A 14,514-nucleotide genomic window follows, 5' to 3' on the forward strand; every position below is an offset into this window, starting at 1 on the left:
ATCCTTCTTGGTCTAATACAGATTTCAACTGATTATCAGTCAGCATTTTTAGCTCAAAGGTCCTTTAGAATCTTATTCTTAGACTTCTGGTACACCCTCACTAAAGGTCTTATTCAAGGCCTAGAAATAGCTGCAATAGCTTTTGTAAAACTTTAGGTCTTTTAAAGACTGGCCTGTAGCCAACCCCTGGGTGGAACTGAGAACAGCAGGGCAGACGGTAATTCCAAAGCAATTGCCTAGGCTCGTACGGTTGCAGCGCACTGTAACTGAGGATGGTAGAGGCACTGGAAAAAATCAAAACCCTGACCCCAAGGACAGCCAGGTAATGACGCAATCTAATTCTTAAGAGAGATGCTGGTGTTTTTTATAGATCCCTGAAGACTCCAAGCAACAGACCTACCAAAGGTATACATTAAAATTTTACATATTAGAAATCTACCTCCCATGGTTAAATAGATTATTTCCCAGATGAAGCAACATCATTTATAAAGGATGATCTATCAGTAGAAAAAAATTCTCCACTTAGCTCCTTAGTAAGCAGGTATATCTAATACTGTATTTGTTCATTCCTTTCATTCTTCCAACAAATATTTATTAAACACCCAGGTATATGCTAGGCATTATTCTAAGCACATGGGTTTCAACAGCTAGAAAACAGACAAGCTTTGTCTCTAAGGAAACTTAAATATTAACAGAGAAGAAAGACAACTAACAAGTACATACATAATTTGACAATAAGGATACTAAGATAAAAAGATGGTGGACAGAGGACCAACACAGGGGGTCCTATTGTTTCTTGATCCAGGGACTGAGTGAATTTATGGAACCCTTAAGTATGAGTGAGACAGTTTGATTATAGGAGGCCTGTTTAGAAAACAGTAGTTCTATGGGAAGGACCATGTATTTAACTACAATAAATTCTGATGTTTACTTGCTTTTTTCTGAGAGTGAAAAACAGTTGCTCTGCATTTTGAAACAAGTACTCAAAAAAAAAAAAAAAATCTTGTTACATAAGTAAGAATCATAAATTAAGTGAAGAAATTGAGAATGGCTTAAAGTTTTGCCCTAAAATGTCAGAGTTGGGATTTAATCTCATATCTGTTTGAATCATAGTCTTATTATACTATGAGCTACCCTCTCAGTAAAATACTTGATTTCAAGCAACTGATATTTTTCTATCACATTACCTAAACATATTCTGTGCTTCCTTGTTTGTTTCTTTGTTCATAGCACTCTGGTGAGCTGTATCCTATAGCTTACCTCTCCTTCCTACATAATATTCAATCATAATCAAATTAAGGATTAGTTTAACTCTAGCTAAAAAATAAAATAAGGGGGAGGAAAAGGGACATAAAAGCATTGCTAATGCCATCACATATTTAAGTTGAAAAAATTTAAATTTTATTATTTAAACGTACAACTGTAAAAGACATATTTCCCTTAATTTTTACCATTGTGGGGACTTAAGGATTTTTTTTTCCATTGTTAATCACAAGGTATGACATTACAATAATAAAACAGTACAGTATTTAGTACATAAAATTTCTTCTAAAACATTTTAAAGAACAAACTATAGAAAATGATGAGTTACATCAACTAAATTAAGGAGAATTATTAATCCAAGATATTTATGGATGATACATATATTTTTCTTCTACTGTATGTGAAATATATATTTAGCATATAACATGGTTCTTGCCCTGAAGGATTTTATGATCTTGTTGTTGCTGTTGTTCAGTCACTAAGTCGTGTTGGACTCTTTGCAACCCCATGGACTACAGCATGCTGGGCTTCCCCATCCTTCACTATCTCCCAGAGTTTGGTCAGATTCATATCCATTGAATTAGTGATGCTATTTAACTATCTCACCCTCTGTTGCCCTCTTTTGCCTTCAATCTTTCCCAGTATCAGGGTCTTTTCCAATGAGTCAGCTCTTCTCATCAGGTGGCCAAATTATTTGAGCTTCAGCATTCAAATTATGATGGTATCTTTATCAGAAGGACAAGACTTTTTTTTTTAAAGAAAGATCCCTTTCCTAATTATCAGAAATTTTTAATTTTACCCTAAAAATTTCAATTTTCAAAATCCCTAAAGTCCAAAATCATTTCTGACTTTGTAGTCAATTAGTGATGATAGCTGTTCATTGCAAACCACACTTGATTTTAAGCACATATTAATATTTCAATGAGTGTATAGCAGTACCATTTAATAATCAAAAGCTTCTGTGAAAAACAAGCTACAGTGAAAGTCAGAAAGCAAAAAAATCATAGAAATTCAAACATCACGTTCTCTAAAATGTAATGTAATGTGGTATTCTTTCATAATATTTCATTAGTAACGCAGTACAATGACTCGAGAAAGTTCAACCCTCTCTTTTTATATATTTTCTCTAAACAGTGCTTTAAGAAAAGGATTGTCTTTGAGTCAGCCACATTATGCCAGGTACTATAATCCTTCATTTACTAGCACAGACACATAGCCTATAGTATGAAATAAGGAGCCTGGATTCTATGCTCCGATTTACTAGAGAGAAAAAAGGACAAGTAAAAACGTTGTGTGATCAAAGACATCTACTAACATAAACTCTAACCATCAATTCTCTGGGTAAAGTAATTGTGTCAAAGAAATCTAAAGTTCTTGGAGGCAAATGTATAACACAAACTCTGAATGTATTAGTGAACTCTAAACTAGATATTAAGAAGAGGTGGCAAGAATATACAGAAGAACTGTACAAAAAAGATCTTCACTACCCAGATAATCACGATGGTGTGATCACTCACCTAGAGCCAGACATCCTGGAATGTGAAGTCAAGTGGGCCTTAGAAAGCATCACTATGAACAAAGCTAGTGGAGGTGATAGAATTTCAGTGGAGCTATTTCAAATCCTGAAAGATGATGCTGTGAAAGTGCTGCACTCAATATGCCAGCAAATTTGGAAAACTCAGCAGTGGCCACAGGACTGGAAAAGGTCAGTTTTCATTCCAATCCCAAAGAAAGGCAATGCCAAAGAATGCTCAAACTACCGCACAATTGCACTCATCTCACATGCTATAAAGTAATGCTCAAAATTCTCCAAGCCAGGCTTGAGCAATATGTGAACCATGAACTTCCAGATGTTCAAGCTGGTTTTAGAAAAGGCAGAGGAACCAGAGATCAAATTGCCAACATCCGCTGGATCATGGAAAAAGCAAGAGAGTTCCAGAAAAACATCTATTTCTGCTTTCTTGACTATGCCAAAGCCTTTGACTGTGTGGATCACAATAAATTGTGTAAAATTCTGAAAGAGATGGGAATACCAGACCATCTGACCTGCCTCTTGAGAAACCTATATGCAGGTCAGGAAGCAACAGTTAGAACTGGACATGGAACAACAGACTGGTTCCAAATAGGAAAAGCTGTACGTCAAGGTTGTATATTGTCATCTTGCTTATTTAACTTATATGCAGAGTACATCATGAGAAATGCTGGACTGGAAGAAACACAAGGTGGCATCAAGATTGCTGGGAGAAATATCAATAACCTCAGATACGCAGATGACAGCACCCTTATGGCAGAAAGTGAAGAGGAACTCAAAAGCCTCTTGATGAAAGTGAAAGTGGAGAGTGAAAAAGTTGGCTTAAAGCTCAACATTCAGAAAACAAAGATCATGGCATCCGGTCCCATCAGTTCATGGGAAATAGATGGGGAAACAGTGTCAGACTTGATTTTTCTGGGCTCCAAAATCACTGCAGATGGTGATTGCAGCCATGAAATTAAAAGATGCTTACTCCTTGGAAGGAAAGTTATGACCAACCTAGATAGCATATTCAAAAGCAGAGACATTACTTTGCCAACAAAGGTCTGTCTAGTCAAGGCTATGGTTTTTCCAGTGGTCATGTATGGATGTGAGAGTTGGACTTGAAGAAGGCTGAGCACTGAAGAACGATGCTTTTGAACTGTGGTGTCGGAGAAGACTCTTGAGAGTCCCTTGGATTGCAAGGAGATCCAACCAGTCCATTCTGAAGGAGATCAGCCCTGGGATTTCTTTGGAAGGAATGATGCTAAAGCTGAAACTCCAGTACTTTGGCCACCTCATGCGAAGAGTTGACTCATTGGAAAAGACTCTGACACTGGGAGGGATTGGGGGCAGGAGGAGAAGGGGACGACAGAGGATGAGCTGGCTGGATGGCATCACTGATTCAATGGACATGAGTCTGAGTGAACTCCGGGAGTTGGTGATGGACAGGGAGGCCTGGCGTGCTGCGATTCATGGGGTTGCAAAGAGTCGGACACGACTGAGCGACTGAACTGAAACTAGATACTTCTCAATTGGTTCTTAATTTTGGCTGCTCTTTGGAATCAAAGGAGCTCTCAAAAACACTGATGTCAAATCAAGTCCCAAGGATTCTAATTTAACTGGACTGAAAGTATAGCTGAGACTGAGAACTACTGTTTTAAGCTCATACATAATTATTTTAATATCAGGTTAACAAACCATCTTCTATCTAGTTGTTTACTAAATTAGTGAAAATAGCACCAAAGCATGTGGTGAACACAGTTTTGGGTAACACTAAACACGCAGAGTTTTTACAGAATGAGAAAATGTATGGCCTTTGAATACAGTGTATTTATTAGAGTTTCAGAGACATGGCAAAGTTACTGCAATTTAAATTCTATAAAAGAAATGTAACACATATATATGGAATTCAGAAAGATGGTAATGATGACCATATATGCGAGACAGCAAAAGAGACACAGATGTAAAGAACAGACTTTTGGACTTTGTGGGAGAAGGCGAGGGTGGGATGATTTGAGAGAACAGCATTGAAATATGTATATTACCATATGTGAAATAGATTGCCAGTCCAGTTTCTATGCATGAGACGGGGTGCTCAGGCCAGTGTACTGGGATGACCCAGAGGGATGGGATAGGGAGGGAGATGGGAGGCGGGTTCAGGATGGGGAACACATGTACACCCATGGCTGAGTCATGTCAATGTATGGCAGAAACCACTACAATATTGTAAAGTAATTAGCCTCCAATTAAAATAAATAAATAAATTAAAAAAAAGAAATGGAATTTCAGAATTAATTTAAAAAAAGAAATGGAAGAAGAAAGAGTGGAATTCCTTCCACATAGGATTTGACAGGAGTTGGTGGAAGCCAGCATCAGAATTTATCTTCATATCTCCAGCTTAGATACACTATTGTGCCTGCTAAATTAGATGGAAGATAAAGGTCAGAGTTACAACTAAAGTTTAGAGACTTTCCTCATCAGAAAACAGCTGGTGTTCATGAATTTTATAGTGTAACTTAGCAGTTAAAAAAAAAGTTAGAAAATGAACTCTCTTCCTTTAGTAATTTAGTATGAAAATATTATACAGATATAAAGAATATATATCATTTAAGGATGGTGAGCAAAATTTTTTGCTTCAGTATCAATTCTGAATTAAAAATGTACCCACTTGAAAGATTTATCAAATGAAGAACAATAATTTACAAAATGGAAATTTACTACAAAGAATAATTATGACAAATTGAGAGTAGATTATGAAGTCCTTGAGGGCAGTAACTGGGGTGTCATTCATCTTCGTATTCTTCAATATCAAGTACTAAGGAGGTACTCAATAAATATAGGTTCAATTAATGAGTTTAATATTTTAGATTACCATTAAATCAACCCCAACGTCAGCATATATGATGTTAGAAAAATACTAATGAAAACAATTATTTAACATGTTAAATAATTCAAAGAGCAAACTTTGCATATAACTACTATTTGCTTGGCTAAAATGACATAAAAATTAAAACCAAAAAAGAACATAAAAATCATGCTGGATACTATGAGAGGGGAATAAGATGGGAGAGTTGATTCCTTAGGTCATATGATCTTATTAATGACATGAAAGCCATAGAGTAACAACATTTTAGACATGTTAGAGACCCTACATAATAATTCATTAGAAGAAAAATGCCACATGATCATACAAAATTTAAGAATGACACAGGAATTGCCACAGGTATTCACACCAAGTTCTTGCGGTCTAAGATGGACTTCAAATTGTATTCTGAGGGAAGGAAAGGTTACAGAAAGGGAGTGGAGAGCATTCAAGATGAATTTAACTGTATGAACAAAAATCTAGAGTTAGAAAAGTACAAGATATTTTTGAAATTAAAAAATAATTTGATGGAAATACAATGTTTTACATGAGGAGAGAAAAGACAAGGCTGGAAGGAAGTATTTAATTCTCAGTTAAGGAATCTGGACTGAAAAGATAGGATTTTAATGGCTTTCAAGACACTTTACCAAGGATAAATTACCTGATCCTTTTGTATTCTATTGAAGGCATACGAACAACAAAAACACCCAAACAGACTGTTAGGGAATGATATATCCCTATTCATTTATACATTTACCTTACTTTTTAAAGTACTAATGTATATAAACATATTTTAAAAGAGTGAGAGTTGAAAGATGGGACTCATTTATATACTTAAATAGTCTGATTTTATGTTTTAAAATAGGGAACATGTTTAATTTTTAAGTTAGAATTTGTAAGTAAAATGAAAGAATATGGCAGTTGTCTAACCAGAGAATGGCCTATTCCTTAAGGTGTAATTTGATTTAAACAGATTTAGAAATATCAAAGCTAAATTCCATCCTGACTGTTCTTATTGCTTATACTGAGTAACTGGCCTAGCTCTTACACTATTCTTAGCATTAAACCTGGCACTTTGACACTACACTGATGTCAACTCAATTTAGAGTAGGAACTCAGTTATTGACTACCAAAATGAGAAAGCAGTGTTTTGTTGAAAACTACACACAGCACTCCAAATTGCACATTACACCTTGGAACCATCTTTATTTCCTTACATATTTTAAAAAATTGCAGAAAATGTCAAACATGGAAGTATAATAGTATAATAACATCTCATGAACCCATAACCCAGTATGAACCGTTTGCCAATGTTGTTTCAACTACCCACCCTTCCTTCTTCTGAAACATTTTAAAGCAATTCTCAGACATGATAGTTTACAAATATTTAAAAATGTACCTCTAACAGACACAGACTTAACTTAACATAAAAAGACATATCAAAGGAGCCTGCTCCTCCTGATTTTTTTCCCTTAGTAAATGGCTCAAGCCAAAACCTCAGAGTCATCCTTGACTCATCTTTCTCTCATACTTCAGAGTCAATATAATATGCAATACTGGTTAGGTTTTTAACCTCCCCTGCTATCATTCTTATTTACGTTCTATCACCTTTTGCCTGTCCTATGGCCACAGTTCCTTAACTAGTCTCCCTAATATCCCTGCAACCTCAGATTCTACACTTGCTACCTCTGCCTGAAATATTTTTACTCCAAAAAAATTGGGATCTGTCACTTTCTTGAGGTCTTTTTGCATTTGAACCTATTAGAAAGGCTTGCCCTTACCATCCCGGCAACAACCACTACCCCTGCCCTTAACCTATACCTTTTGGCCTTTTTCTACATCACCACCTGATGTATTTACTAGTTTGTTTTTTCCTGTTAGGCGGTAAGCTCCAGGAGCGCAGACATTATGTTGATTATGAAACACTAGTGTCCAAAATGGTAGTGACACACAGGCATGCAGTAAGCACTTAAGTATTTAAGACTGAAAATTATTTGATAACTATCAGATTAGAATTTTAAAACTTCTTCCTAGAAAATTTGAAACAAGTAACTGAAACTCATTTGGAAAGGACATCTTGAGAGCTTTGCCAGATTTTAAAAATCGAGTCTATCAATTATTTAAATCAATTTGTAATATATATGTCCTATTTAAGAAGTTCGGATTATGTACCTGAAAACATATCTAAAAAAATATGTATGTATGTATGTATGGCTGCTGGGGCATGTGGGATCTTAGTTCCCTGACCAGGGATCTAACCTGTGCACCCTGCAATGGAAGCATGTAGTCTTAGCCAGTGGACTGCCAGGAAAGTCCTCTAGCTGTATTGAAAAGAGTGGGATTAAGCAGTGCCAAATCTGCATTCAGCACCTAGAATCACAGGGAATCAGCACTAAAACACCATCAAAAGCTCACAATATAGGCAGCCATTACCCTGCTCTAGTTCTACCATTCTTTGCCAAAAACGGTGCAATGTAAGATTAACTATGTCAATAAAACTGTAGTAAAGGGGACAAGGAAAGTAATAATGCAATACACATGATTTACATTTCAACTTGGCATGTTACATAAGAAAACTATTTTTGTTTTTTCTTTACAAAAGAGAATCTTGTTGCTACTGTGACTGTCATTAACTTAAAACACCAGACTGTTTATAACCCGTGTTGTGGTGAAATTTACATCTGTTTGTAGATTTAACTTAGTTGGCATAATGTGGGTGATGACTGTAGAAAACTGTCCAAGTTCCCTAGAACCGACACTTCCTTTATTTCTGAATACGATGAGACAGTCAACTTTCCCCCTTAAAGTGTTACTTGAAAAATGTCCCTGTGACTATAAGCACAACATGAATCTTCTCGCTCCCTGCCCTACGGTCAGCGCTTCCCATTTCGAAAGTGAGTGGGAAACCCCCCAAGCTCTGTGGCTCTGGCAAAGTCTGGACGCCAAGTGGCGATCTCCATTTCTGCCACGGACAGCCAAGACCGGGAACCTTCCTCTCAGGGTGAGAGGACGGCAGGGAACTGCGTTGGCAGCTCCCTGGGTTGAGGGGCAGGAAAAGGAAACTTCCTTCTTGGGCTTGGCGAGGAGAGAGGGAGACGAAATGAAAAGGTGGGGGTGGTGCAAGAATGGTCTCTACTACCCCGCTGACTCGCCAAGCCTCCGCCCGCCCGGGGAGGGAGGGCACACGAGCAGCGGCGCCGTGGGGTCAGAAAGGCCGGCGGTGCTGTGCCTCGGCCCGAAGCCGAACTCAAGGTGTCCTCCAGAGAAGGGAGGAAGCTCTGGGCCCTGTTCCCACTCCGCCTCGCTTCCCCGGCAGCGGCGGTTGGGCAAGAAGCGTGAGGAAAACGGCCGCCAGGCCCAGAGGGGCACAAGGCCGCGCCCATCACCCGGGCCTCGGGCCGCGACAGGCCAGTCGGGCGGTCGGCGAAGCCGGGTGCAGAGGGCGCGGCTGTCTCGGGCGACCCCTCCCTGTCCCTCCTGGGCGTCGCCACCCCTTCTTCCCGCCGCGGTACCTGCACTGCACGACTGAGGAAGGTGCCCGCGTCGGCCGCCAGCTTCTTCACGTTGAAGTCCATGATGTTCATCCTGGGCGTCAGCCGGACGGAGCAGCCGGCTGACCTAGCGGGGAGATGGAGGCGCCGCGGCCGGGCTGGGGCGCCGGGCAAGAGTGGCGGGGGCAGACGTGGTAGGTGGAGGGAGGCGGCGCCAGCCCCGCCGCCGCAGCTGTCGTTTCCGTGAAGGGGGAGAGAGGGTGGGGCGAGGGGAGAGAACAACCGCCTCGAAGCCGGCCGTGCGTCCAGGCGGCAGCGGCAGAGACCCAGGGCCTGTGCCGCCTGAAGAGATGCCGCTAACGTCGGCGGGCTTCGCGGTGGGCTTGCGAGACACAGAGCAGCGTCCTGGCCTCTCAGGGCCGGGTCCCCAACCGAGAAAGCGAGAGTGGGCCTCGGGGCGGGGCCTTTATAGAGGTTATCGCGGGAACAGCGACCCCTTCAGGAGCGCCGCGGCTGAGCGGCTGAACGCGCTCGGAGCGCCAGTTCCGCTGGGGGGAGGGTCGCGTTCGTTGCTAGGGGCGCGCCTCCGGGCAGCTGTGGCGCTTGGTGTTTGTACTTAAGCCCCTGGGAACCGCGAGCAGAGAGAACCCAAACTCCCCGTTTTGTTTTAAGTGAAAATATGGAAACTGTAGCATAGAATTACAGTATGTGAAATTAGAACCAACAGGTCCCTGTCATCTTCAAGCACCCACGCCCTACTGTTTCCCTGACGCCTGGATGGCACGCGGCGAACGTTTGCAGAATAGAGTTGAAGTTAAATGTTCCCACCGAACCTATTTTTCATTTATTCAGCATTATCGACTATCCATCTTGTACCAGAACTGAATCCTGTGCTGCACACACCGTGCTAAACAAGATTGTCCCTGCCCTCAGGAAGCTCTCAGTTCGGTTACTCGACAACTTTCAGGGACAACTCCCATCCCCGGGGCCAGTTCTGTTTCTATGTGCTTCCACAAGGGCTTTGTGACTGAATGACCGTGGACACGCTGGACTACAAAATCACTAGGTGCCTACTTGGTGCAGAATACGGCGCCCATGACACCAAGTGCAGGATGGAGGACGCAAAGAAGTATAAAGATGGTGAGTGAGATAGAATACTGCTTAACGATTTAGCGAGGAGAATGTTAATAACTAATGAGAATATGATGTGAATTTTAATAACTAATGGGAATATGATGTGAAATCTGTTCAAAACCCTCCAATTCCAAGTATCTTCTAAAGCAGCTTTAAGGATACAGCCTATGCTTGAACTGATTGAAACAGATGCAAGAACGGAGGCAGAGACGTTAGTATTTCGAAGAAAAGGCTATTTTTGTGTGTGTCGCAGTGTCCTTGTGTTACATTAGAGCTGGAAAAATGCAGGCCCAGCAGGCAATGAAGTGAGTTCACATTCATGTTTTACTGAAACAGCAGTCACAGCAGTAGTGGCTATGTTAAAGGCACACAGATTCGTTCCCAAGTATTACAAGGAAGAGTAGATAGCATACAAATAGTTGTATTCTTTGTGGTGATAACAGAAACAGACACTTCTTTCTAAGGTAACTACAAAAGAATGAATCTACTCCATCTCTCTTTCTTCTCAACTTACCTTGCCAGAAATATGGGAAAGGAAGTATATAATCAGGAATTTTGTTATTTATTGTCCAATTTAGACTTTTACATGGAAAACACTGTATCTCTTTGCAGAATGTCTGTCTTCCCAGTAAGTATGTTTTGTCATATTCTCTATTTCTACAAAGTGATCTCAACACTGCCCGCCTTCACCATGAGAGGAAAAAACTCTGAATCCTCTTCCTCAAACTTGTAAATATGCTGACTTGAAAAAAAAACCTTCATTTGTTCCTGTTGAGCCCTCTATAATACTGTTTCTCTAGTTTCACTGGTGAATTCATAAGACTAGTGTGTTGTTTCTATTTCCTTACCATCTTAGAATTTCCTACCTAATTCCATGTAGTTGGTTTCCACTTCTGTAACTATTCCTTAACAGAATTCCTGAAGTTGCCCATTATCTTCCTGATAAATCAAACAGCTTTTTCTCAAACTTCTGCAGTGACTGTGCTCAGCCCCTTCCCAATAACAAACACACCCCTTTCCAAGACCTTATTGTTTCATGGTTTCTCTGCTATCTCCTGGACTTTCTCATTCGGTTTTGCTGACACTTCTGAAGGATTTGCTGTAAGAATACCTGAACGCTCAAGGTTTAGCACTTATTTTTTGTTATTGTTTTTGTGGATTAGTTTCTTAATTGAAACTTCAGTTGTACCATTTCATTCATTCATTTAGTAAATATTTTTTGAACGTCTACTGTGTACACATGGCATTGTTCGTATGACTGGGAATATAGCAGACAACAAGGCATATAGCCCTTGCTCTCGTGGGAGCTCATAACTAATCCCATGAGACAGAAATTGAATAAGTAGTTAGAAGTATGTTGAAATGCCAAGTGGAGTCCGAGTGCTTTTAAATGTTCACTTCCAGCTGCACCTAGTAACTTGAATTTTAATTTGGAGGCTTGGTTTTTCTGTAAGGGTTTTAGATCACTTTTTAACGCTTTCTTTTTCTGTCCCCCATAGTAACTTCTTACTCCAATAGTTCAAGGTATTAGGAAAGCAATGTTTTAAAGTTAATACAAAGTGCTGAATATCTGAAATTCTCCTCAAAATTTTCAGCTTAAAAATGAAAAAAATGTTTATAAAAATGACATTTTAGGTAGTATGATACATATTTTAATTTTTTTTTGTAGTGGCTGGCAGATTGTTCATTACCTTATATTTAGACCAATGATATCCAAACTTCATGGGGAATGCAAGATGATCCACTGGTATGCAAAAATATACATTAGAAGTTTGGTTTGCATATATTTTTATCTAATAAACAGAAAATTTTGTTTCATTACTTTTTAAAAAATATGGTTGACACTGGTGTTCCCACCTTGCATTTATCAGATAGACACAAGTCACAAACTGTAAATGAAATATCTTATGGGAAGAGTGGGAATTCCACAACTTGAAGGAGTTGTAATTAGTACTTTGTTTACTAATATGGTCACATAATACATGTGACTGGTTCCATGTTTTTGCAGGTTATCTATTTAAATAAAACTTCACAGTAGTGGACAAGTAGCCTAAAGAGTTTCCTCAAATACATCATCATTAAAAGTGTTGATACAAGCATAAGCAAACAAGAAATGCCAGAATCTATACCTCTACTTGTTGAATTTATCAGCAAGATTGTTGAAATATGGCTTAAAAGATGATAATACTTGATTGGAGCTTTCATGGAACTCAGAATCTAGTGGGGGAACCAGACTTGTAAAACAGTGTGTGAAGGAAAACTATAAAAAGATTGTTTAAGATTGAGCAAAGGGAGAAAGTGTAGAGGAAGTGGGTATTAACTTATCAGGATAGGAGAGGTGATAAGACTTCTTGAACTGGCTTTTGATTGAGTTCATCTGGTGGATTGAGGCATGCGGGTGCGGAGAGATGATCAGACTTTCAACTTAGAAATACCAGGTTTTAGGCGGTGTAGATAGTGGGTTGGAGAGGAGGCTAAGACAAGTAGCAAGACTGATTAGGTATCTATTGCCATATGCTCTGTACTCTGTTATTTTGAAGTCCTGCATTTGGAAATCTTGTTTTGACCAAAACTCCCCCTCCTTTCCTCCTTTGATCTCTGACTTTACTCATTTAAGTATGTAATCGTCATCATCAAGTCCTACAATCACATGCTTAATTCTTAATTGTCCTATTTTTAACTTTCACCAGCCTTCTCAGTTCCCTTTATCCTTCTAACCTATCAATCAACAGTCCTGGATGAATGTTTTCTCTGTACATGCTCACAGAATGCCAGGCATCATTAGGGAGAATTATACAACCTTGTGAAAGTGAAAGTGAAAGCGAAGTCGCTCAGTCGTGTCCGACTCTTTGCGACCTCATGGACTGTAGCCCACCAGGCTCCTCCGTCCATGGGATTCTCCAGGCAAGAATACTGGAGTGGGTTGCCATTTACCTTGTAGATGGATGCTAATATCAATGCATGACTTCTTACTTCCATTGAACTTTTATAACTTTCTAAAGCTTCTACTTCTTTCTAAGTAACTTTTTCACATACTCTGCAGCGCCTACTGCAAAACTTTGCCAGTCTCCTAAAATGCCTGCCTTATTCTCATATACTCTTATTTTTGGCCTTTGATACTTTTTCTCTTTGACAAAGAAACTGTATATCATGAAGCTATATGGAGGGAGCTCCTTCAACAAAATTCTCTTATTTCTACCTCTTATCCTTCTTCACACTCCTCCCGCAAATACTGCCAAATATTTCAAAGGAAGTATCCTAGGTGTCCTCTTCTGAGTGGATATCCTCTCTTTCTCTTGACTGCATATTGGTGTCACCTGGAGAGTTTTAAGCGGCCACTGATTCCCAGATCACAACCCCAGAGTGTGGACTGGGCATTGGGATGATCGGAAGTTCCCCAGGTGATTCTAAATGTGTGGCCAAAGTTGAGAATGTACATATCATCCTTTGAGAACTTGGTCCAGCAGTTTGTACCTTCTGCCTACAGATAGATTTCATTTCTCTTCTTCTGAGCAGCAACCATTTTTTGATCAGTTTTATATTTTTATGGTCTCCATTCCTGGAAGCATAGTGGATTCTCAAATACTTCCTGAAATGAATAAAGTAATCAAATCAAGATGTATACAGTTCTTTTGTGACTCCTCTCCCCAATCTAAATTTCCAACTACAGATTCAGTATTTCCAGTACTGAGCCTGTTGCAGTTTACTTTTTTTTTAAAATTACTTTTCTTCTTGAGTTTCCTTTAACTTTAGTTGAATTATACACACCAAGTCACCTAAGCTAGAAATCTGATCCCTTTTATTTCCTCTTATTTCCCACATCTGATTGATTGAGTGCTGGCAGTATTTTCCCTCTGAACTATTTCTTGTCTTTATCCTCTCTTTTAAAATTGAGGTATAATTGACATATAACATTATTTTGGACTTCCCAGGTGGTGCTAGTGGTAAAGAATCCACCTGCCAATATAGGAGACTCACGGGACTAATGTTAGATCTCTGGGTCGGGGAGATCCTCTGGAGTAGGAAATGCACCCCACTCTAGTATTCTTGATTGGAAAATTCCATGGGCAGAGGAGCCTAGAGGGCTATAGTCCATGGGGCCGCAAAGAGTTGGACGTGCCTGAGCACAAATACAAACACACTAAACAACAACAGCAAATATTAATTTCAAGTGTACAATGTAAAGAGTTACTATTTGTGTACATTGTGAAATGGTCACCATAATTATTCAACTTAATATCGTCACTTTA

General features: G+C 39.5%; 1 protein-coding gene across 1 annotated transcript in view; it reads right to left on the bottom strand.

Annotated features, from left to right (window-relative positions):
* The window catches only part of SH3GLB1 (SH3 domain containing GRB2 like, endophilin B1), a 43,670-nt gene extending 34,093 nt beyond the window's left edge, over positions 1 to 9,577 (bottom strand). Inside the window, exon 1 of the mRNA XM_055585287.1 lies at positions 9,152 to 9,577. Within this exon, the coding sequence (XP_055441262.1) occupies positions 9,152 to 9,223 (72 nt within the window). The 5' untranslated portion in view covers positions 9,224 to 9,577. The remainder of the gene's footprint in view (positions 1 to 9,151) is intronic.
* Positions 9,578 to 14,514: the final 4,937 nt, after the last annotated feature.

This window comes from Bubalus kerabau, chromosome 6 (assembly GCF_029407905.1).
Source record: "Bubalus kerabau isolate K-KA32 ecotype Philippines breed swamp buffalo chromosome 6, PCC_UOA_SB_1v2, whole genome shotgun sequence".
In the NCBI taxonomy this organism is placed as follows: Eukaryota; Metazoa; Chordata; class Mammalia; order Artiodactyla; family Bovidae; genus Bubalus; species Bubalus kerabau.